The 25978-nt window shown below is 42.7% G+C and overlaps 1 protein-coding gene across 1 annotated transcript in view; it reads right to left on the bottom strand.

Moving 5' to 3' along the window:
* The window catches only part of LOC121624505 (transformation/transcription domain-associated protein), a 78173-nt gene that overhangs the window by 34435 nt on the left and 17760 nt on the right, over positions 1–25978 (bottom strand). Inside the window, exons 31-51 of the mRNA XM_041962213.1 lie at positions 24151–24270; positions 23524–23643; positions 23047–23211; positions 22673–22854; positions 21805–22003; positions 18044–18172; positions 16704–16970; positions 16111–16317; positions 13943–14101; positions 13456–13590; positions 11998–12108; positions 10906–11052; positions 8914–9127; positions 8527–8655; positions 7497–7646; positions 5367–5566; positions 4837–4958; positions 2845–3058; positions 2432–2611; positions 1983–2129; positions 1474–1593 (exon numbers count right to left, since the gene is read on the bottom strand). Of these exons, the coding sequence (XP_041818147.1) occupies positions 1474–1593; positions 1983–2129; positions 2432–2611; positions 2845–3058; positions 4837–4958; positions 5367–5566; positions 7497–7646; positions 8527–8655; positions 8914–9127; positions 10906–11052; positions 11998–12108; positions 13456–13590; positions 13943–14101; positions 16111–16317; positions 16704–16970; positions 18044–18172; positions 21805–22003; positions 22673–22854; positions 23047–23211; positions 23524–23643; positions 24151–24270 (3417 nt within the window). The remainder of the gene's footprint in view (positions 1–1473; positions 1594–1982; positions 2130–2431; positions 2612–2844; positions 3059–4836; positions 4959–5366; positions 5567–7496; positions 7647–8526; positions 8656–8913; positions 9128–10905; positions 11053–11997; positions 12109–13455; positions 13591–13942; positions 14102–16110; positions 16318–16703; positions 16971–18043; positions 18173–21804; positions 22004–22672; positions 22855–23046; positions 23212–23523; positions 23644–24150; positions 24271–25978) is intronic.

Here is a 25978-nt window from a genome sequence, read left to right as displayed (position 1 = left end):
AGATATTGATAAAGGCATTCTGTTGCATGTGTGTGATGCAACATGATACCTTTTTCCAGTAAAAGACAAAAAAGGTAAGAGAAAACAGGTGAGATGACTGGAAAGGGATGACAAGAAACGGGATCAACACAGGATCAAATCCATTATTTTCCTGCAGAAATGAACCAATGTGATTTTTGAATACAATCGGAGTGTTGTGATTTTATAGACAAATAGTCATTAATGGAAAATGAATTACCATGAAAGCCATTATCCTGTGATACTCACTAATTTTCAATTAATGCAAACTATTTAGCACTTTTATGTAATTTTATTTAAGGTAATGTGAAACTTTTTTTTTTAAACATTATTTGCTTGGTTGATCTGCACTGGGCTGCCCAATGCAATCAGAGCTTCTCTGAATACCCAGAGAACCGACTTTGAATGTGACCGTGGAGTTGCTGCTCTGATAATCATGACTGACACACACTCAGAAATAAATGATGTATTGGTAATGAATATAATTTTCACTGCCCCTTGACAGAATGGAATAATTAATGCCTTGATGGTCACTATAATTAGGCTGGTGTTGGAGAAGGCCAATATGTGAATGGAAGTAAATTCCATCCTAAGAAGAATTTGCTTTTCCATCATTCCTATTTAATAATAAACCCAGATATATGAAGTCTGTGCAGCAGTGATTCTATTTCCCCATAAATTGATATGATGGCATGGTGGCATGAAACGCAGAGCTTAGGCAGGCATCAGAATAAACACATGTGACATATTTGTGACTTCATGCCTGTCACAGGAAGAAAATATCATTTTGAAGCCATCTTTCTGAAAGCCTTTCAGATGTTTAAGAGCTCAATCACTTCAAATCAAGGCCTTTCAACGAGTCTCAAAATACTCTATATGCATCCGGTTCATTAAACTCATTACAGCTTTGCTCCTTCAGCTTTCTCGTTTCCATATTTAGCATAAATGAATCTGTCCTCATTAAGTAAAATTGCACGTTTTGAGACAGAAATGGGATGGCCAAGGTCAGAGTTACAGTCTGCTTGCTAACTTCACTGATATAATACAGAAAAGGATAGAGGGACTTTGTGCGTGCGTGCGTGCGTGCGTGCGTGCGTGCGTGCGTGTGTGTACAGAATGAGAACAAAGTCAAAAATGATGAGTAGAGACAAGTGTGCGTCTGTGTTTATGATTTGTATTTTTAACTGTTACTAAATGGTAATTTTGTATTTTCCAACCAATAGACCCATTATGGATTTTAAGATATTGTAGCAAGAGCCATATAGTATGTAAGCTGTGTAATGCAAAGGCAAAATATTCTGGCAAACCCCAAAATGCAAAATTACATAATCTATTTTCCCACAAAGGTGGATGGACATTCTGTTTCAATTGAAAATATAAAGAACCTTGAGGTACCTCGCTCTGTGTATCTCTATTCTGAGTATAACTAGACAGAGGCCAGTAAGTTATACTCACATGCTGCTGCCTGTCCGAGAGGATCTTCCAGAGGCGAGGGAAGAGCTGAACCCAGGTCCTCTCAGCCAGCGGCGTGGAGATGTGACAAAGCTGGACCAGAGCGTTCAGAAGTGCTCCCGTCTAACACAGAGTAGAGAAAAATAACAGCTGCTGACCCAACAAGGCAGAGGTTCTTAATCATTGTCTGTGGGACTCAAGAGTAATGCTGATCTACTATCCTACTGGGCAGGTAACTGTTTTCACCTGATGTACAAGGTCAAAATCAGTTCTTAATTTTATAGCTTAAATAAAAATCACTCTGGATCATAAAAACAGCTACACAGTACAGGTGATGGAATTTTTTAAAAATATAATGAAATTCAACATTCTCTAATATTATAGCAACCCCTGGGTAATTTTGAAAATTCCTCAACATAATGGTTAGATATATCATCCCCTCAGCTTTGTCTAACCCCTCAGTGCACTGAGCTAAAGGACAGACATGCTGGCTTCAACAGGGCCATCCTTACCTTCACCTCCCGTAGTGAGTCAAGAAACTTGTCGTGGCGGTTTGTAAGCATGTGCAGTTGGTTGCCTGCATCTCTCTCAGCCTGCTCCTTACTCTTGGGGATGGCCGTCTGGTCACCTGGTGCTAACTCTATGTCTATCTCCACATCCTGCCACAGATCGCAAGAGGAGATAAGTAAGTAATCGTCTTTTAGGAGAACTTTGACAATCAGTCTTCATGTTGGACACAGCAGTGTTTTAAAGGGCATTTTATGTCATTAACCATCCACAGCTTAGGTAATGGGTGACAAATGAGAGCTGACATTCATTTTAAAAGACAAAGTCAAGCCAATAAGCAAAGCTTTAATGTTTTCTCAGGACCACAGCATATAACATCTCTGATGGGATAATGTGCTAAAATATGTTACAATGTGTGCCTCTCGATGCATTTTGTTGTGTGCGTGTATCCTACCTCCTCCTTGGTTTCACTGTTCTCTCTCTCACGCGGCTCCTGCTTGACATGCGTTGCCATGGCGAAGGCGGCACGGTCATGGCTGTCGGCCAGGTTGATGACGTTAGTGATAGACGGCAGCATGGATCCCTGGCAGCTGGTGCCAATGATGGTGTTCCGTTCACACACTGCCAGCAGCAGCTAAGAAACACGCATGCACGCACACGCACGCACGCACGCACGCACGCACGCACGCACGCACACACACACACACACACACACACACACACAAAGTGCAAAATGCCATCAGTGACAGTAAATGACAAGTGACAGACATGTCAAGAGGCTAGCTGAAAAAAAAATACAGAAGAACAACTTGTTTCATGTGTCAACAAGACATTCTACTGAAAGATCAGAGGCGGCACTCTGTTTACCTCGATGCACTGTTTGATCCAGAAGTGGCTGCCCATGGCCTCCCAGTTCTGAGAGCAGCAGATGTAGAGCAGCCTCTCATAGACACGACGCTTCATGGAGGCATCAAACACCTCAAAGAACTTGGCTCTGATCTGCGGCTGAGTGCAGCGCAGCCCTGAGAGGAAGGCCGGCTCCAACTTGGATGTGATGTCACTTCCTGAAAGGCTCTCGTCCCTGTATAATGTGATGGACAAATTATTTACTTGACACAGCTTGCATGCTAGCTCTTAACTCTTTTACATCCATGATTTATAAAGGCACAACCCATGTGTTTTGTTGATATTCAAAAATTTAACTCTGAAAGCTGGAAACATCTGCTGTAACTAAAAGTATTCACCACACTGATGGGAGAGCCAAAACTACAGGGAGACAGCTGTGAAAAAACAAGTCACAATGTCTCACAAAAAACAAGTAGACACTGAAACAACAGAAAAATGGCAAAACCTGTACCCTGCAGTGAATCCACATTTATAAATTTTATCATATTCATTTTTTGTTGAGTATATCAGTAATGTGCAGATTCAGTTCGAGCTACATATTATTATCTAACTTTTATACAACTGCACTGACAACAATCACTGTGACACTAACAGCTGAGTGGCATGTCAAGAGACTAGCAGTGGCATATGCTAATACTCACTGAAACAACACTCAGACGTGCTGGCACAATTAAGACAGCTTGAAACATATTCTTTATGTTTCTCTTTATGTTCTTTATGACTTTTACCTTTGTTAGATGCATTTGTATATTGTTTATATGAATAATTATTACGTTACAGCTAATATCTGTGTAAGTGTAGACATAATTACACATACTACTAATTAGCACAATACAATTGAACCAATCTCGTTTGGTATAAGGTGTTATTTACAAATATGGCAGGCAGGCGGGCAGGTAGCATTCCAAAAATACTACAACCACAGTACGTAATCTCAGAGAAACATTCAAGTGCAAGGTGCCAGCATGTGTAAACAGCGTGTAATTTAGTATTGAGGATCACTGAAGTGTGAGGAGATGGCAGTTAACACTGAATATTGGGTGAAATTAAGTATCTTTGATGTGGAGACTCCAGTGATAGCAAAGCACTAACGGTCACGCATTAACACTTAAATAACAAATGCCATCATTTCTACATCATCCTGCTGCACTGAACGAGCCTCGTGGGTGTGATTCACGAAACAGAAGGAGAGAGGGAAGGTGGGATTAAAGCGACAACAAAGGCAATGCCACCACAGCTGCATATTGCCCCTATTTGCGCTATTCATTTAATCACACATTGTTCAGGCACAGCTGCTTTATCATCCCATTATCATTACTTTCTGTCCATCATGGCTTTACTTCTCATTTTAAATCTTTTGACATGTAGGGCAGATGGGGTGGAGGGATACAGGATGCATTTGGCTGATTAAATGTGTATGTGTGTAAGACAGGAAGACAAAGAGAGCCATGGATTGATGAATAGCGGGCAGTAAGACAGTCTCTCCCCTCTGGCCCCAACCTGCTGTGTGTCCTGTCACGAGGGCCGACACTACTGTAGCCCTGTGAAAGACCCTGGCACATTATCTATCTCTATCACTAACCACTGTCTCTCTGACTCCTTCTGCACAATGCCACACTCCTATTTTCCACATTTTGTCCAGCTACAGCTTCAGTTTCAATTAATTAATTCCTCTGCCTCCAAATATCACCAAATAATTCTAACAATTTCTACCTATCTACCATGATCTGTCTTAACTTCCATCTTTTAAAAAAGAATGGTACACTGCTCATGCTTCAAACCCCCTTTTCCTCATCTCTCATCTCCATTTTCCTTTGCTCCTTGACCCAACCTCCTGTGTCTTTCCCTCGCCTCAAACCGCCGACCTTCATCCCCCTCTGTTAAGATGGATGCAAGGGCGGCATGGCGTCGGCGGCACGGCCATTTGGCCATGTGATGAATGACGGTAATTACCTGTAGACGTAATTAACGAGGTCCAAGAACTGGGCGTTTAACTCAAGTTCATCAGGAAAACGTTTCTCTATGTAGGTCATCATCTTCACCAGCAAAATGGACTTCTCGCGCAGGTTGGGCATCTGACAGGTGGAGGCAAAAAAGGGAGGTTAGTTAGAAAGGAGAGATAGTGGAAGAGGTATTATGAAAATTTAAGAGACCAAGGGCAGGAAGATGGAAGATCTATGTCCACCTTGGCTCTTTGCTGCCTGCTCTCCTTCTACAGCTTAAAAGAAAAGACACCTCTGTGGGTATTATGCTAATGCTAACCTCAATGGGTTTAGAAAATGTGCTTTGCTTGTTGTTTGTCCAAAGGTTGCACACATTTTAAAATGTACTTCGCTGATTCAGTTATCAGATTCACACCTGCTATTATCAAATAAATAATGTGATTATCTGCTGAATCAAGCATTTCTATATGTTTGTGCACATTATATTTGTAAAAGTTCAAACACTCTGAACTGTCCCACTGAGAAATGCCTCCTTCTTACCTGATTGGCAGCCATGGGAGAATTGTTTTTCACCCACTCTTCAACAATTTTGACGACAGCACGGAGGATTTTGGGGTCGGGTGACTTCTCAATCAGCGAAGTGAGGATGACCTGGATGAAGTTCTTCCTCATCTCCATGCTCATGACAGACAGTCGAGTCTTCACCAGGTCGAGACTCAACATTACCAGCTCACTCGTCACTGCAAAAAGAGAGAGGATAACAGTCAGAGGCAGGGCGGAGGCAAACTAGCTACCAAGAAAGATAATATGTGGAAGATAAAATAAGATAAGAAAAATAGCAGCAGAGACAGAGAACATTTGAAAAAAAATGCAAAATAAAAAGTAGACTACATACATGTACATATTATACAAGCAAAATGAAATTTGACTGTATAAAAGAAAAAAATATGTAGGCAAAATATATAAAAGAATATGTAAAAAGTATGTATTGCCCCAATAGCTGTGGAAAAAAAACAATGCACGCTGTCTTCAGATTAAAAATAATAATAGTGTTATTACTATTACACAGAAGAATAAAATATACAAAACAGTAAATGACATGTAATACTGCACAAAATATTGCACAAAATGTAAAGGAAATATGTAATATTGCACAAATATGTATGGATATGATCGTAAATTACTGTTCAAATAAGAACTTTCAAAGCTACCAAGGTTAAGCGTGTCTTCAATGTCAGATGGGTAGGTCTTTTTTGTGCTATTCTAAAAGAGAGCTATTACAGAAAATAAAGTCTCACCTTGTGTCCTATTTTCTCAAGAGCCAAGCTGGCCTTGAACCCATTTACGCTCACCAATTCAGCGTTTGCGATGTGAGCCGTGCTCTCCTATATATTTTTTTCATTGTGATAACAGCCAGAATACAACTTAACAGTTTCAATACAATCAGGATAGAACTACTTCAGTTAAGCTTATGAGATTAGTGAGACATGAACAAGGCAAAGGCCTTTCTGGTCAGATAGCCTCTGGTCTTAGTGACTATAACTGCGCCTAGTGGAGGGTAAATGTCTGTGTTTCCTGATATAGTCATTAGAGGCCCATTTAAAGTGCTGATAGCATCATAGAGCCATTACCTCCCATCTGAGAAGTAGCAACAGGAATTATGTACTACCTGACTTCTATAAACCTGGTGAAGCCACGCTCAGGGAAGAAAGTGAACAGGGAACCCTAATGAATTTTGTAATGGTCATGAGAGAGCTCAACAACCTAAAGGACTTAAACAGCAAAACAAAACTTCTGTGTACCCTTGCTGACTGTCATGCAAGGCAAAATGGTCAAGAGGTTTTGTGTCAAACAGTGTCTACCCTTTCAAAGCCACAGCAAAACAGCACAAGGTGACCATCTGTTTGCAACAGACTAAAAGACAATACAGGGTGGGAACTACCGAAACCAGACTAAATGTAGAGTGGGTTTCCCCTGACCAAGTCAGCTATTGAGAACACAGCTGCAGCCATTGATATAGAACCTTTGATACTGTCTTTGTATGGAGCTGGGCCCTTCTAAGATAAATTGGATATCCGAGCTCTAACGGAGTCTGAGGAAGGTCGCCATATTAGTGTGCATGTGTTGTGTACGACTGACCTCACACACAGTCAACCCCTTGTTGGATAAGGATTGGGGAAACACTAGCATTCCTGATAATGGGAGCCTGATGTAACTTCAGCCTTGCAGAATTAGTTCAACTGAAATGGCAGTTGATGTCTGGTGTACAGTTTGGTGGATCTCTGTGCTCTAACTGTGAACTCAAGAAATGGGTTCAAAAACTGAGCCACACAGGGAGGGATGCTGGGAGAAATGGGGGTACTGGGATGAAAAAGCAGCTGTGACTAGCAACAATTTTTATGAATGCGTTGGAGTTTGTGTGGAGACATGAGAATGTGCATGGTTTTTAATTCATGATAGATTATATTTGAGTTCTATACTTAATTGCTGGGATTTCCTAACTGTCGATACTTGCTGCTCTTAATTGTCAAACATTTCTTATATATTTGTCCAAGCGTATTTGTATGTGATCACTCTTTATGCTGTTATATATGATACACTGTATATGTGTGCTATGGCAGGGCCTGGCCTCCTCACATCTTCCCACTAAGTCCACATCCATGCATGTACCTGTGCTGGTTTCGGTGACCCCTGGGTTGGCCTGCTGGGGGCTCAGGTGTTCCCGAACCATCTTCTGTAGTGAGCGCATGAACACCGAGATGAGGCGGTCAATGTAGCTGGCATTGTAACTGCAGGCTGACTTCAGGATCATCAGAGTTCCTGGAAGACAAATGAAGGGGATGGAGGATTAAGGGTGGAAATCATGGGAAAAAACAATAACCAGACCAGAATGCCCAACCTCTGTGGGGCAAGGTAACATACAGACACACCTGCGACTGCAGCTTGTGTTCATTCACACAGCATGAGAGACCTTTTTTTTTTTTTTTAGAGGGAATCTAACAAAAGCTCCAGAGTGTCACACATGCAGCGATAGATATGAGTAATGTCCCCTTCTGTTGGTGCTCCCTGGAGGGGAGACAAATGTTAAAATGTCACCCCCCATCATATCCATAGTACCCCTCTGTGACAGCAGGATATCAAAAGGTTTTTATTGACAACAACTGTGATTTTGGGAAACCGTATCAAACAGCATTACCTTTAGTTTTCCAATAGCCATTTGTCACATTGTGATGTGATGCGACTCTATTTAGAAAGCTACTGTATATTTCAAATAAAACAAAGAAAAATCAGACAACTGTCTCCTTGGAATAAGCTGTGATGCAAGCTTTATCCATGAATACTTTGTGACATCTGGGAGGATAACAGTAATGTTCATAAAGGGAGGGCGGCCAAAAGCAGCAATCCTTCCCGAGACAACCTTTCCCAAACCGCTGGACTGTGGCCTCCGTTTAAACAGACCAGATGTTGGCCCGAGCAGCAGGGCCCATCGGCTTGCATTTTAACGACCCACTCACTGGCTTAATTGCTAAAAGCGACTGAGGTAGCTCGGTTTTGCAGGGAAAAGTGTGGGAGTGTGAAAAACATTTTTAAAAAAAGACATGGTTTATGAGCACCAAAGTGAGAGTAACAGAGCACAAGGGGGTAGAAAGGGATAAATGGTTGGAAGAAAAAGGGAGAGCAGGGGAGCTGAAGGTCTTACCGAAGAGCTGTGTTGGGTTAGTGTTGCTTGTGGCTTTTTCATAGTTGGTAAGTCCCTCATAGATGACCTTGCCCACAGCAGCATACAGACACTCCAATTCTTCATACTTAGACGCCACTGTTGATGTGCCTAGAGGGAGAGAACACTGTTTGCTTCAAACAAAGAAAAGCTGAGAATCTAAATCAATGCTTTGCTTTCAGGACATGGCATGATGAGCATCAATCAACAGAGCAATGGTCCAAATATTTTGGCACGTCTTCAATGAGCACAGAAGGGAGTTACAATTCCTCACACAACTCAGATATGCACTGCTTTCTGGAGTTTACAAGCATAGCTGGCCCAATTAAGTTCCAGTTACAATTTAGGCATTAAGCACTTGCAACTTACTGGGCTCAGTGGGGAAGATGCTCATGAGGCGAGAAAGGAGGGAGTGGACAGCCCGTAGGACTTTGGTGTTGCCACAGGTCATGCATGCAGCGATGCCCCGCTGGAGGGGTTTAAAATGGGCCAGAATAGCTTGGGACTGCAGCACTGTCAGAAGGAAGCAGAGAATCTCCAGTCCAGTGCAGATGTTGGAGATGTTAGCCTGTGCTGGCTGCTCCTGAGGGGACACAGAGGAGAATAGTGAAGCCAGTCAGTTTTTGTTACAAACTAATAAATGTAATCCCCATATCAAGGAAAATATCCAGGCTCATCATTTCATGAGTATTTCATGAGCATACAAGCCTAAAGCAAAAGCAAGAAAAACTGTAGTGCAAATTCATCAGCAGGTACATTAATCATTCAAGTTTTTGTGCCATATAAATTCCAGACAACTCAGAAATCAATATTCTACACAGAGATATTTCTCACACAAAAGCACCAAGCGCTGCTAAACCAAAGATCAATGGCCAACATCGGGGCCTAATTTTGTCTAAATTGCAATCAAGGTTTACAACGATGGCAGGGCCAAGAGGATAATCTGGGACAGATCCATGGCACTAATCTTTGCTAATGAACAAGGTGACTCTTGTGATAAGGCTCCTGGTAGATATTAGGGTAGTATTGATTTGGTACTGTATTAACAGGATAGGACCTCTTCTCTGGAGCCATGCAGATAGGGCATATGGACGTATGTGTGTGAGTGAGGGATTGTGCGCATGTTTTGTGTTCATGTCCCCTGCCCCTCCTCATTTGCCCTCTCACGCCACTCCTCCTGACTCTTAATCACTGTCATGCCAGTACAATGAGATGATAAAGGGTAATCCGATTTAGAGCATCGTTCATTAGTCTGAGTGAGATGGCTGGCCAGGTAGAGCATGCTCCCACGGGGACAGGGCCTGTGTATGTGCATCTGCATAAGACCTAGAGAAAGCCTTGTTTGTCAGACCATTCCCATGGGATGTGGAGGGGCTGATTGTGTGTGCGTGTGTGTGTGTGCGTGTGAGCACGCGTGCATATAGGCAGTAAGAAAGGCCGATGCAGTGATCCCCAAAAGGGAACAAGGGAAGTACGTGACAATTGCCAGGGTATGGCGATAACCTTGTCTGAACTGTGGCGCTGAAACAGACCAGAGAGATGAGCTGAGAAGGAGAGGAGCAAAAGATAAAAGGAGAGAGAAAGAAGAGAGGCTGTGATAAGAGGCTGAAAAGAAAAGAAGAGATGAGAGGAGGAAGTGGTGGCAAGAGGCAGAAGGAAAGGCGAGGACAGATGCAGAGAGGCACAGTGGGGCGATACAGAAGGCAAGGATGAGGAGTTTAGGATGAAGAGGGGTGGGGGTTGAAAGAGAAGGCACAGGCCAACCCGGATAGACTCCTGTTATCTCACCACTGTCATTATTTTGTCATTATGGTGGCTGGCGCCTCACTTCATGTATTACTGATAACAGACAAAGGACTCTGAGACGTTAGAGCAAACACTACGACAGAGCTTAAGCAGGCACGGGGAAAATTCGGCAGTTTCTGGAAAGGTGAACAGAAGAAATGCATTAGTTATCCTTTACTGTTTGCTGCTTATTGCTTGGAGCTGTAACAACAAGCCTGAATATTTAGAATTTTATTCAAACTGGTTTGCCTAAAACACATACACTTGCACTAGCGACTTAAAACAACATAAAAACATCTTTTGGACTCCAAAGAATAGCAAGAATAGTCCCCATTAAAAAACAGAAAAGATTAGCAAGGTACTTTTAGAAAGTTAATGTTCATCAGTGAAAAATCCAAGGAAAAGCCATTACAAATCTGGACACAAGTGATCTCTGGGAAATGCAGTGCAGTATCACATTAGTAAACACAGCTTAGCCCAACACAAGCAGGAATGTGGCTATATGAAACATAAAGGGAAGTTTAATAAGGTACATAATGAATGACAGAGTCATTCTGAAGGCATATGCCATCTTACCACTGTCATAAGCAGCTTGTCAAACCACTGTAGCTTGAGCTCAGCGCGAGGCCACATCTCAGGCCTGAGGGCAGACTTCATCAGGCTAACACAGCGACGGGACAGCAGCTCCCCCGGAGATCCAGCCACATTGGTGCTGTCGTTCACCTAGACAGGAGAAGCGGAGGAAGGTTGGCATCATTATCATTATCAACGACAATGGGTCTTTATCTTCAATATCACAGTGGTGTCCTGACCAAGTGTGAAATCACATAGGGCAAAAGGACACACGTCTCTGACTGTCACCATATATTGTCATTTCATACATGCAGTTATAGTTCAACAGTAGCACCGCAAGGATGGAGACCATCCTTCAATCAGGAGGCCCTGCACGAGCCCGCATGTTGAAAAGCATCCACCCTGCAGAAACTTCCATGAGCAAGAATATGAATCCCTATGAGCTCTAGGTGTGGTGTTCTTTGGTTGATGGTAATCCCTAGGACCAGTGAAACGATAAAATTTTTCTACAGGGATCAATTTAGCACCACAATGCAATGTTATCAAGGGGAATACAAAGAACATATTTTGTTTCCTTAGACTAGTCTGTGAGCAGTGACTGATCCCCAGCAGTCATACAGAAGGTTATATTCACCAGAGATGGTTGGATGAACAGTGAGAATGGATCTTGGCCCAAAAAAAAGTAGGAAAAGTCAAGGTGAGTGACTTCTCAACAGTCTATTTCAGGCTTGTAACCAAGGTCATCACTGCCACTAGACCAAGGGACAGCTGTGTGAGGAGACACATAAAGGACTGTGTGTGTGTGTGTGTGTGTGTGTGTGTGCGTGCGTGCGTGCGTGCGTGCGTGGGTGCGTGCGTGGGTGCGTGCGTGTGCATGTGTGTGTGTGTGTGTGAAGAGATGCGTTTAGGACAGCCACCAGGTGTGTCCTACCTTCACCACTGAAGGGTTAGGATAGTTGCGTCCTACCTGGCAGGCACTATGGATGGCAGAACTGTACCTGGTGTGTCAGAGAGAGATGTGTGGATGTGTGTGTGTGTGTGTGTGTGTGTGTGTGTGTGTGTGTGTGTGTGTGTGGGTTATGGTGGAGGTGTTACCTGGCATGCAATCCTGATGAGGAAGTTGACCACTGTGTCCGTATGTTGTTTCTCGACAGGCTTGGTGAGCATGGTCTCTGTACCTGGCATGGACTGGCTGCGGCCAAACACCTGAACACAAACATTACACTTACTCATATGTCAGCTTTTTTGTTTGGACACAGAGACAGATAAACAAGGTTTTAAACTTTCAGTGGCGAAGAAACATATCAGATTTCATCAAAAAAAAAAACTGTGAGATGAGTGCAAATGCTGAGTAGGAGGGAATATCAAAGAGCCTGCACAAAGTCAGGTTTTTGTCTGCTTAAAGTGAAAAGAAGGCTGCAACTATGATTTTCTGATAACTATCCCGGCAACTTTCTGTGCAATTAACATTTCCTCAGCTCCAGCAGAAACAAATGCTGCTACTGCATTTTTCTCCTGACATCAGATAAAAGACACTTGAAATAACACTGTCATTAAGACTGCAACTACAGAGACTTGGGCTAGTGTTAAGTATTGGTTATTTTTAACACATTGTTTAAAAAAAAAAAAAAAAAAAAAAAAACTAACATACATCTTAAATCTGCTTTGAACTGCTTTGCAGGATGTTGCATGCAGATAGAGACAGTCAAAGTGCTATTAAGATAGTTATGCTGCATTAAATACAAAAACAAATGCCTGTTTTAGGACACAGTAACTAATTCCATAGGCTTTGGGATTATGAGCATGAGCTGTTGTTACTAATTAAAGATATATTATGAATACCAATATCATTGCACAATAGGTGAGGTAAATGAATAAACTTAATGCAAACAGTGTTTTCACTGGCCAATCGTGACTGTCCAGTCCATAAAACACAGCCTTCATATATGCAGTTGACTGGTGGGCCTGCAGGTACAGTGTAGCAGCATCATTATGGTACCTAGCAAAAAACCTGGAGGGCTGTGATAGCAAGCTAATGGTGTAGGAGGGCAATTTCAAAGATTTTATTCTAAATACAAATGGCCTTTTGACAGATTAGTTTTTGCATATTTCAAAGGTTGATCACAGCACATTTCATCAACTTAGATTTTGAACAGGCACTTCTTGCAACCAAGGCATCTCATCCAGTTTTGAGACTGCAAAACCAACATATCACAGTGGGATTCAAGATGAAACAGATGTGAGGCTGCAATACTGTTGTAAGGAACAATGGATTAAGACAACGACATCAACCGAGCTGTCATCTCCTGTTGTCACAGACAGATGCAAGAATGGCTGTTTTTCCAACTGTCCTGCAATTATTCAGAGAGGCGTGGAACACGGGGACAGCCAAAAAGAACTCTGAAGGTAAGAAGATCATCTGTTAATTTTGGAGGGTGTAAAATATAACACACATAATGAACTACTGTCCAGCCAAGCCAGGGTCAAGTGCCTGGGCATAGAAACACTCAGCCACATTCTACTGGCCGCTGGGTGATGGTGGATTGAGCTCACCGTGGAAGCAGCTCCGGTTGCTGTGCGGAACCTCTTCACGTCTTGTCCAGCAGCAGCAGATTCAAGAGACAGTCCTCTTTTCACAGTGCCACCGCTAGTCCCTTCACCGCCAGCTACTTCAGCCTCGGACTCCGGCTGCCACACCAAAGAGAGGGAGGACGGGGGTGAAGAGGATTCCATGAGACAACATAATTAGAGTTTACAGAATGAAACATCCCAGCTCCATCCCAGCTCCTTAAGGATTATGAGTAAGGAGTATTTATGAAATATGACTAACGAAATGTTATAATCTCTATAATAACGTCTTTTTCTTCAGTTGGAGATGGAAGTGATCTATTTGCAATATTTAAAATAAAATCTTGTGCGAAGTGAAGGATGTAGTAACTTGGTGCCTTACATGGGCACAGCACTGTTTTTGTATGTAGTCCAGATAGCCTCTTTGCTGCAGTGATTGTGAGTGTATATTTATTACAATACATGAACACACCTGCTGGTCTTTGATCCTCTGCAACTCCCATTTGATGACCACCTCAGCCAGGTCCACAGCCAGTTTCCTTTGCTCTATGGTCACACTGGGCGTGAAGCCTAGACGCTGCATTGCACTGATCATGTGCTGCACCAGGTGGTGGCGCACAGGGTAGTACACCTGGAAAGAGTATGCAGTAAAAAATAGTTAAGTGATAATATTTAAAATGACCAAATCACCAATGGCAGATGGTCGCTGATGCCAGTGGCAGAAGAAGAACACATGAGCAATGACAGCCAGCAAGGCTGAACAGATGACGAATGATGAAGACCCCAAGCTTCAACATTACATGCCATTGTCACTTGGGGCCTGCTTTTTGCATTCTTACTTTTATTTGGACATCTCACAACCCGAGGCCACCCCTCTTTCCAAAAACCAGATGCAGAATCCAAGTATGGAATTCTGGGAAAACAGTGATTCATTTTGTATTTCACATTTCACATTGGACTTTATATTTCAGTCTATTAGTGGCAAACTTGTTCTCAGAGTGATGTGGCCTCTGTGAACATGGTCTGTCGAGAAACCAAACTTCTTGTCATCTCCTCTACCTCCTGGCATTTCTGCTTTATGTCTAGGTCCTTGAATATGTATTATTTGTCGTGATGTTTTGTTTCAAAGTGTCTACTTCTGTTCTATTCTTTTGTCACAGCCACCTTGGCTCCGCGCTCAAGACAAACATGTCTGTGCTTTACGGTCGTGAACAGATATTCTGTGTCCCACCTGTCTAGAAAGCTCCTGTTTTCCACCTTCCGTTTGGCCATTTTTTGGGAGGGGTGCCTTACATCTGCCCAAGGTGACTGGGCCAGATTTGGCCCGCAGGCCAGAGTTTGGCATATATGCTCTAGATTCAGGATTGGTAACGCATGCAACGCTAAACGGGGTGCTCAATCACTTTAAGACACAGAGTCAGAAGAGGCGAACTCTGAAGTCATATTCCCACTTAAGTCTCAAGGACATGATGACACACACTTAGCCCCGAGAATTCACACTCTCAAGTGTCACACTCAAGAGTCACTTAGCTTCATCGCAAACTGAACTGGGACTCTCAAACACACAGACGCACACAGACAAAAGAGCAAGAGATGAGATGTCTATCTGAGGGCTGTTGCCAGTGTCAAAGAATATTAAAGCTTCTCACTTTGAGGGTAATTATACTTGATAGAGCAGGGCTTCACAGCCCCTTAATGACAGAGTGGCTAAGCCCTGTCCATCACGTGTGCACACAGACAAACACACACAGTCTCTCTATTTCTTTATCAAACACACACACACAAAGTCTCTCATCTGTCTGTCATTATCTTCTCCCCAGTGTAATTATGCTGATGTGATTACATTAGATTAGTCATCTGGCCCAGTGAGAGCAGCCTATCAGTGAGATAGAGAGAGGAGCTGAGGAAAATGTCAGTCTTCTGCTAAGAGACTGTCACTTTCTGACCGACGAGGCGGTGAACATCAGCTGAAGGAGCGAGAGGGCAGAAAGTGTCTGGCAATTTAAGGAGAAAGGCGAACATAAAGGCCAATGATCCTTCGCTGGATGTTGACTTGTGAACAGACTCGGCGCTCTTTGACTCTGCTGATCATCACTGAGAAGGGTGTGTCTGGGAATGTGTCTGCATTAAGGCCATTACAGGCAGCAGGCTGTTACCATTACCACTGAATGATCCAGCTTTTAACCAGGGAGCAGCAACACCACTATCGTTGCTACTGGCAAAATTAAATTCAAATTTAGTTAACTAACTAATATCATAAAAACTATTAACTGGGCCATAGAAGATAATCCAACTTTTAATGATGATGCTCCATTCCCATTAGGGCTGGTTAAGAGGCATCCCATAATTCAGGGCACTCAGATAATCAGCAAAAATAGCTTCTCGACTGTTTTTCCCCATGTGGTTCCCTGCAGTTGCCGATGGCACACTGAGCAGGGAGCTGGCAGCAGCAACAAATAGCTGTGGATGTACCCAAAAGTGGCAGTTGCCCTAGCACTTAATGTGGTGGCAGCTTACACTGGTTTACCATAAAATGTAAAGTATAAGATATACCACCCCATATGCAGATGCTGAGAATCAACAAATGCACTATTAACAAACTCTTAATTTCTGTGTGTGTGTTCTTTTGCATCTGCTTACCCTGAAGTGCTGCACAATGAGATGCAGTATGTGGACCAGTTGCGGCACAGTGTGTCCCTCCTCCACAATGATCTTACGAGTCCAGTGGGTCAACATCTGGTGGCCGTCCTCCATGCGGGCAGGCACAGCTGGGGTCAAGATGGCCATGGCCTGCCTTACGATAGCCCGGGCCTCCATGGTGTGGGCCTTCAGCAGGCTGTGGAAGACCTGGGAAAGCAAAGGTAATACATTTTTTAACATACTTTTTCCTGTAACGTTTTTGCTGCTAATTCTGAATTTTTAATGGCCATTTTACCTGCTGCAATTGTCTTCCAGTACATTCATATTGTATTGACAGAATACTGCTATCCTCTTAGGCATGCACATACTCACTTTCTTGCTCTGTTTTTCACCTACCATGGTATCATTTTCTCTACTAATACTTGGATATATCTTGTTCTTCTCATTTTAAGTTTCTTACATTTTATCTTGCATACATCTATTGTAATCTCATCTCACCATTGTTGTTTTATTTGTTTTGTCTGTTTTTGCCATATTTTAAGTTTAACCCACACTCCACTGAGTTTCTCCTCTCTCTTTGCATTCCTCCTCACCTGCAGGACAATCTTCTTGTGAATGGCGAACTTTGCAATGATGTGGGCCAGAAGTAAATGACCACTGTATTTACAGGCAGGGTCCACACAGGCTTTGGGTAGTAGACACGGCCAGGCGAAGGTCATGAGGCGCCGCAGTTTGCTGTTGCGTGACTTGTTGTTGTCATGAATGTGGTGGGGGGCATGCTCCACCAGCAGAGTGGAGAACTGCAGTAGGCAGATTCGCAGTGAGTCCAGCAGGTCAGCCTGCTTCTCAGGGTCCAGAACCTTGGAGAGGGATGGGAAAAATGTGGGGTTAAAGACTGTTTAGTGAAGAGAAATGGGTAAGGTTGTTGCTGCACATAGCCAGACCATAGACTATGTAGCTGCAGAGGTGTTGACACATAACAATGAATCAACAATTATTTTTCAAGATGGTGAGATGCTTTGTGTGTAAAATAAATAGACAACATTTTGTGTGTAGAACAAAAATGTCCAAGCTCTGTTGGTGCAGCTGTAATTCTTACCAGGTGCCAACAGAGGTCAATAGAAGTCTTGGATTATTTAATGCACCTCATGTGAAACACATTCTATTGAATATACTGTTTACCTAAAATGCCAAAGTATGCTTAGTTCTGACTAGTGTTTACTTCCCGAAATTATATTTGAATGACCTCCACCACAACAGCAATGTAGTTTTTCATACAGTGAAAATTTCTCATAAAAAGAGAGCTCCCCATTCAAAATACCCATCATCATCTGAATTCCCTGCAGAGAGGTACAGAGGGGAGGAGGGCACACACAGAGAGGGAGGTGAGTGAGGAAATGAGTTTTAACCAGACCGTAGAGGAGCCATTAGCAGCCATTAGGACTGGTGTTAGTCAGTGATGAGATTTGCCAAAGCACAAACAAACACGCTGACCTTTAGCATGGTCTCACCCTGACATTTACACCAGGAATTAAAGTCTAGCCTGATGAATTAAATGTGATGGAAAGAGAGACCAGTGGAATAGTGTGAGAAAAACAAAGACAGATGAAAGAGACAAAAGGGAAGAAGAGGGAGATGGAACTGACAGCAATTAAGTGATCAAGTAACGTGTGGAGAACATGAGAGAAGAAGACTCAGACTAAGTGGGATGTAGTTGATGATGACTGAGAGTATGGAGATGTGCTGTACTGATAAGACATTATGAGAGGAAACGCAGCAGGTAATGAAATCAGAGCGATGGATGGAGAGACAAAGCTGTTGAGTAATGAACAAAGGAAGAAGGGGGGACAAGAGAGCAGGCTCGATGTGAAGAAAGATGTTAGGAGGAGGAGGAGGAAAAATAATACCCACAAGTGTATGTGTGGATGAGTACCTTAGTAATGAAGACACTGGTAATGCTTTCAGGGTTGTCTCCTTCAGGGTTGGGCGGTCCAAGCAGTTGCTCACCTTCTCCCTTCTCAAAGCTGTACAGGAAGGCTGGATTCAGGATGTGCTGGAGTACCTATGAAACACACATTGAAATAATTTTACTGATCCAAAACGTACTTGGGGGAAAATGCAACCTTCACTCCTGCAAGTTTGCAAAGACTACAGTGGATAATTTCACCGACAGCAGACATTCAAGAAAGGAGAAACTAATCAGTGAATCACCTGGTGTGGTCTCTCAAAAAGTGCATAATTTAAAAATCTGCACACTCTCAGCTCTCTGTGGCACATAATTAAGTGATGAAATACTAATCGACTCTACTATCTATTCTAAAATCAGAGGGACACAAGTCCTTTCAGATTGATAATAACAGGGGAAGAAACTTTGATTCATGAGAGGGGAAAAAACGAACTTTGGAGCATAAAGACAGACTTGAAGCACGGCAATGTCAAATGTTTGAAACATTGGTAATAAAAAAGGTGTGACATTTAAAGAACCAGAGAGGAAAACAATTTCTAGTATTGAGATAATACTGAAGATTCATAATATGTTCACTTAATTAATCAAATGTACTGAAAGCAAAAACATAAATGATTAAATGAAAATAAAACAAATTCTAAACTATCGCTGACGCAAATCTTAAAAGGCAATTTTACATCATCCTGAAACCTGCAGGGATTCAGGGATCTGAATCAGGGATCTGATGAAGACAAAGGCTTGATTAGCTAATAAAATACAGAATAACCCAACCACAATATAGCTAACGACTGCATTTATTAAAGAAGCTGCTATCGATTAATGAACCCCCTTATTTAATCCATCACTGGGGAGGACAGGGCATCGCTCAGTGGAGAATGAGCTGTGGGAGCATATGTTCAAGTTCTTCCATTAGCACATTATTCACACACACACACACTCTGCACGATGTACATGCATGGTTGACAGACTCACACATGCATGCAGACACACACGCACATCTAAATGAAGACAAAGAAAATGCATGGAGCACCAGTCATTTCTTCAGTCTCATCTGTTCCTATTAATTATAAGCCTCTCTGGCATCAATCACTGTAGTATCACGGCGTATTTATGTAATGCCAGTAGATGTAGTGCTCTTGCAGGCTGTGTGTTGGTGCACATGTGCACACACAATACCTCTGGGCGAGTAGCCTAGATCTTGTTCTGCAGGTGTCTTAATAATCTTAAATCCCATTTCCATACCCTTTAAGAAATGACGTGTGTGTGTGTGTGTGCGTGTGTGTGTAGAGGAACCCTGGCGACACACACAACCACAATAGGAGGGAGATAGTGGCAAGGGCGGAGGGGGCATGATTGGGCAGATGCCCAAAATAAGGTCTGTGGTTAACACAAGCATAAAAGATTTTCACGTTTTGTTCTACGACATAAAATATGGCAGTAAATACCCCCCTGGTGAATTCTGAAGGTTTTATGCATCTTAAAAAAAGCTAACATGTGTCTAAATGAAACTACAGACATGGAGCATATGGAAACCTGCCGACTTGCTAGTCTGCCTTTATAGCCTCGATGTGTTTATACCCGTGCTCTTGCAAAGTATTCTAACCAAAATTTCTGGTAAAGTGTGTATAGTATAATGCAGTAGGAGGCTTAGGGGTGGTAACGATCAAGTCATGCAACTGTTGTGTAGTTCATTTATATTAAATTTTATTAACGTTAGCTTTTTCATTTGTGAAGATTATCTGGCTGAACAAAATGTATAAGGATACTAGCCTCTTGTTTGCCAAAGAATTTTTTTTCCTGCAATAATCCAAAAACCAATGGAAAAATCCCACCGACATTTGTTAGAGGGGGCCACGGCGTTGCTTACTTCCAGGTTGGCCTACAAAAATATCCCTGCAGCACTGTGTAATGTGATTTTATTCAACGGGTTTTGTTATTTGTCCAAGTATGACTGATTGGACAAGCTAACAAAAAAAAGGCAATTAATCTGTGCTGGTAATACAGTTGCACTAATCTCTTTAAATTGCTGAATTTATTATGTTTTGAAAAATACTTCAGCATTATTTTTCTTTGTTATTGTTTCATTTGTAATTTCCAAACACAAAATAAAACAAATAATAGTAATTAAATGTGGGTGAAAAAAAACAGTTCTTTGTTTTGTTCACACACACTTAACAGAAGGCATAAAAAGGTATGTAACAGGTACAGGTACTAACAAAAAACGTGTTTTTGCTGTTTCAACTTAACACTGCAATGTGATTTATCACGCACAGCATGTAGACACATTCTGCTACACAGTGTCATGTCGGAAACAAAAAAAAAAGAAGTAGCAGAATGTGAAACAGACTCGCTGTGCTTCATTAATTTCATACACTTGTTTGTTTGTCTGCTTGAAATCTATTACACGAATAGTCAAACCGTTTTGAACAAAAAAGCAGCACAAAAGGTTTTTCTGTAAGAACTGTTTGGATAAAACAAGAGAAGTGATACAGGAGCAGCATGAGGTCAGTCTGTGCCATCATTGATGATTCATTGCTGCTGTCCCACACTGTCTCTCTCCCCCTCTCTTTTACACACACTCCTCTCTGTGTCTCGCTTAAAGTGAAATATTCTCCAAGACCCCTGTGATGCTACGGAAGGACCACAGCCTCCATCTAACTCCCAGGCAAATTGAGAGCACACACACTTCCCTGTGCTAATATGCTTCTGGGGAAAATGCTAATGGCGATTATTTAAATGTCAGTGGAGGTAACACCCACGCTCATTCTCTTACTCACGACTTGTACACCAATGAACACAAACATATGCACACAGACACACATCCTCTCTCTCTCTCTGTCCGTCTGTCTCTCTGTCTGTCTGTCTCTCCACCTCACATAAACAGCTAGCATCTGCTGTGCACCAGAGGAGGACAATTAAGGCAAAAACAACAATATGGGCAAAAATCAAGGGGGCGGGGCGGCTCTGCTAGCTCAGTGACTGAACTCTGCTCTACTAAAAATTCACACACAGCATTTTGAACTGAAAAGACACTGGCTGAATTTTTCCAAGTCCATATGCTGCTGTCTAATGCAAACTGAACATGAACAAAAAGGGCAGGTTGGACTGAGCAGCATCATAAACACAACTATATGTCCTTGAATTTGGGGGTCTGGGCGCACTTGCCAGCTTCTTGTGTGTGTGTGTGTGTGTGTGTGCACAGCTGTGTGTTCTTGCCACACCACCATTTGGCTATGTGCTATAGTGTGCCAGGGCAGGCCTTCCCCGCTGACCCGTTTGTACTTAACAGCAGTGCTGTTGCTCCTCTGTGCCTAGTTGTGTGCGTGCTACAGCAGTGCAAAGTGTGTGTGTGGTTTTTTTTGTGTGTTCGTGTGTGTGCGCACGTGTAAGCATGCATGCAGGAGAGTGGGCTTAATTAAAAAGCAGCAATGATTGTAATGCTTGCAGCAGCAGGTCAGGTACAGAGGACAGAAGCATTCATCTGTGAGCCTCTGAGGGTCTAGAACCAGACAAAACGACCTTCCTGACTCTATCAAAGAACTTCTGCTACAAAACACACCAACCATAAAAGTCACACACGTCAGGTCCCATGATGAGGAAGCAAAGTAAGCAAGCTGAGGAGATGCTCAAAGGATTTTGAACAGCAAAGCAAAGTCACCAAGAATTTATGCTCCCTACGGTATGTTGTCATAAATGGACTTTCCTTCTCTGATTGCCTTTGCACGTACCTTAGCTTTAAGCTCATCGTTGAAGTGTGGGTCATTGAACTCAACGAAGCGGAAGAACAGGGCACGTTTCTGTGCAATGGAGTACTTCCTGGGGATCTCCTCCTCCATATACTCTTTCAGGAAGGTCATGTTGCATAAGAAGCGACCAGTAAAGGCTCGCAGCAGCTGGAACAGCAGCTCGATCTCTGAGTAGTTACACCTGTTGGGGAGAGAGGGCTTCAGTAAGTCAGTGCACAGATTGAGATATGTCTAATGTCAACAACAGTGATTTTGTAAGAAGGAAGTTTCAAATAATCTTAGGTACCAATGTGACTCAGTAGCCAGTTTTACACTCTTTGAAAAAAAAAAAAATGTGTTTATCAAAAGAAAGTCGACAACACACACACGCTCTAAAATTACTGGCTGTAGTGGTTGGGGGTTAATTGGGGGGTCTGAAATAAACATCTGCCAAGTGCCGAGTGCACCAAGTGTTTTAGCACTTTCTCTGTGCTCAGACAGAGAGGAGAGGTGAGAAGGTCATTCATGATCAGAATTCCATTAAGTTAGTTAAATTAGAAACTGCACTAACTTCAAAAATTTCCATTATGAACTTAAACCTCACACACCAACTAAATTACATACTCTACAATGTATGTAACTCAAAGGGTCATTTGAGTCATCAAGTTTTTTTACACTCTATTTGTAGCATTGTTAATTTCAGCAATGCATGGCCCAAAGGCTCACAGTATCTGTTGAGGGAGGGCTCATTGTTTATCATCACTTCCTAACACAGATGTTCATGCCAAATGTCCATTTTCAGGTCGAACGGCAACATTTTCCAGCACAACGCAATTTTCATCCCCATTACAATCTGAATAAATGTACATACTTGCAGTAGCTAAGCAGGCAGTAAGCCAGCAGCTTGGGCTCCTTCCAGTTGGTGGCAGCCATGTTGTCTTTGCGATGTCTCTCCTGGAAGGCCTCGCTGACCCAGACTCGCCTCAGCTGGCTGACCAGGGAGTGCTGCCCTGCCAACCAGCCCTCATCATTCTTCACTATGATGCTGATAATCTGGCCAGAGGGGATGAAGAAGAAAAAAAGGTTAGAGGTGATGGAATTAATAAAAATGATGTAGTATTCAATGACACCTGACGGTTATCTTTACACATATACACGTCGGATTTGGCAAAGATATGGCTGTGTGTAATAAGTGTGTGTACAAAATGCAAACAAATAATAGAATTTAAATAAAAATATGTATACCTTGATAGCCTGAAACTGTAGGTCCAGTCTGGCTGTGGTGGTGGAGGGAGATCCAGGTCGAACAGTTGCTCCAGTGCCAGCGGGAACCAGCAGGGGGACAAAGCGGTTGGGATTAGAGGCCAGGACGTCCCTTAGTGGCTTGGCATCTTTGTGCTTCAGAAAACTCTGCACATGAACATATACAGATACTGTAAGTATAACACCAAATTACATTAAAAAGACTAGAGAGAACCATGTTTACTGCACTGGGTCAACAACTGCAATAACAAATTTAAAGAAAACATAATAAAGAACATTAAGAATTTTTACTAGGAGCAATCTATCTATATTTGGTCCTAACAGGACCACTGAGCCTCAAAACAGCCAATATATCCATGATTATATCCCATTACTGAGGAAGCAAAACTGCTGTTTTAATTGCAAATGTGTCAGAGAAAAGACTGAGAGGACTGCTATTTAAAGCTGCTAGTGTCTGACCATGAACATGCGGCTCCACTGAGGGTCGTTCAGCGTAGCCTCCATCATGAAAAGCTCCACTGTCTGAGACGGGTGACGCGTCAGGAACTTGATCAAAGGCTCCCTGAATGGACTGCCGGCCTGCCACAGGAGGGATGAGTGAGGGAGGATAGGAGAAATAGCACAGGAAACAGGCAGGAAGAAGAAAATGCAGTTTTATATTTCATCACCTTCCTGTGAAGATCTGTGCTTTATAGCAGAGTTTAATGTGCCATTAACACTACGTATCAGATATAGATCAAATAGGATTAGGAGGCTTATTCCAGGATGAAAAAATTTATATCATGGGATTACCAAGATAGTTTCAGGTATTTATTGTAAAGTTACCATGCATTGCTTCCTTCACCTATAAAATATCTCATGGAATGCCAATGATCCTTTTTCAAGCTGAAACATCCTTAACATAACTATGGTCATTATTTTATCAAGTAATTTTCCACATCCTCATTCTTTTGGATTTCCTTGTTAATCCACCAACAGCCTTCATTTTCAATTATGTATTTTAACGCTACTTCTAAAGCAAGGCTGGACAGTCCCTACAAGTCCGGTCTACAGAGTGACAGAGTGGAGTCGTGGAGTGGAGCCTACCTCTATAAGCATGGCCCTCTCCGTCTTCATGACCACCTCCAGCAGAGGTTTGACCAGAGTCTGAGGTGCGGCTGGAATCAGGTGGAAAAGGTTAATGATGGCAGAGCAGATCTTCATCTCCTAGAGAAAGAGTGAGAGAAAAATAGCGGAGAAAAGAAGGGAGCAAATTAAATTCTTGGTAAGATGACGGAACTAGACACGGACAAATTGTCTGACAGACAGTCTTGATGGACGGCCACTGTGGAAAGACAAAGATGAATCTTAGTCGAATGACTGTAAATGCAATCTGTGCTCATTAGGTAGTTGTGCACACCACACTTGCATGAGTTCTTGGATACATTTGCACAGTGTACACAATAATTTTCATAAACCTCGTATTATCAATATCTTGGAGTGCAAAAGTCAAAGGGAAATGGGGACAACTGGACATTTCGATCACAGTCAAAACGTGGATTTAGAGCAAGGCTGAGATGACAGAAACATTTCTGAAGACGACCACAGACACACGGACACAGAAATACAGGGCGACTCCACCAGCACCACTACCATGACATTGGCTCAATTCACCAGCACAACATTGGTTTAACTAAGTTTAAAATCACTGACAAAAAGTCACCAACAGAGGGCGCAACACCAGGTCACATCTCACCTCAACGCCCTCCAACGCAGGCTGTACCGGAACGGGAGACAATGATCAGAGTCAGCAGAGCAGTATGTGTGCATTTTTGTGTGGTTGTGTGTTGTCTGTCTTTGTTCCATATGGAAGGTGAGCAGATAAGACAGGGTGATAATGAAATGGATGTGGAGCCAGCGGCAACCTTTACGAGTGACCTCGGGAACAACTTTTCTCAGCAGCGGGTGGATAACGGGGCAGGGGCCGTACTGGAACGTTAGTCAAGCAATACAGAATCTGTGGCATTTGGAGGGAAAACACTCTTCTGACAGATATCAGGTCATGAACACAGAAACTGACATTTTGTTTTTGTTCTCTCTTTCAGTCAAATTAAAATAGTTTTCTTTTCTTTCATACACTTTCTTTGCTCCTCCTCACACCTCGTTACTCCATTCCATTTTCTCCTCCCCTCTATCAAACCCTCTTCCATGCCTACATGTCTTCAGACCATCCACCTCAGCCTGGCCGCATCCCTCTTTCTCCAGTTTCTGTCTTTATCAGGCTTGGCTAATTGACCCGCTGACCCTGGCTTTATTGTCACTGCCAGCCTTGCTGTCAACACGCACAAAGACCACGAGTTGGAGGGAGGGAGAGACAAAGGGCCAATTTGCATCTAATTAAACACACCATTTTCAGATGCGGCAGGAAGAACTCACATAAGGAGAAGGGAGGAAAAATGGGCATTATTTCAGAGGGAGAGGCAGCTGTTCCCTCCCCTCCTTCTCTCTCACCTTTTCTCTGTCTTTACAAGGTTATCTGTCGGGGAGATAATGAGGAGACGCAGCGCTGGGCCCACCACCGCCTGCCTGGCGCCTAATTAATCATTGATTGTAATATGGCCACTCACAACTCATTTGGGAGGAGTCCACATTGAGGAGGTGTTGACTACATGTGACTGTGGCTTTGTGTGTACAAGGGGCAATCTCTCTGACCTTTCCGTGGGTGCTGTTTGGTTTAGGCAGGACAAATCAACTGAACAAAAAATAGACAGCCTGTCATAGCCTATTGAGCTGCTCCAATAGGCTATGACTGGTTTTGCATACAAACCTATCTACATACATAAGTAGGTGAAAGAAGCAGGACACATCGACATGTTATGACTGATGAAAGCTTCACATTTCTATTACATTTCTCAGAGCTGTAGCGTGTGTATGG

The sequence above is a fragment of the Chelmon rostratus genome, chromosome 21, assembly GCF_017976325.1.
Source record: "Chelmon rostratus isolate fCheRos1 chromosome 21, fCheRos1.pri, whole genome shotgun sequence".
NCBI classification, from domain to species: domain Eukaryota; kingdom Metazoa; phylum Chordata; class Actinopteri; order Chaetodontiformes; family Chaetodontidae; genus Chelmon; species Chelmon rostratus.
This window is presented reverse-complemented; position numbering and strand designations above follow the sequence as displayed.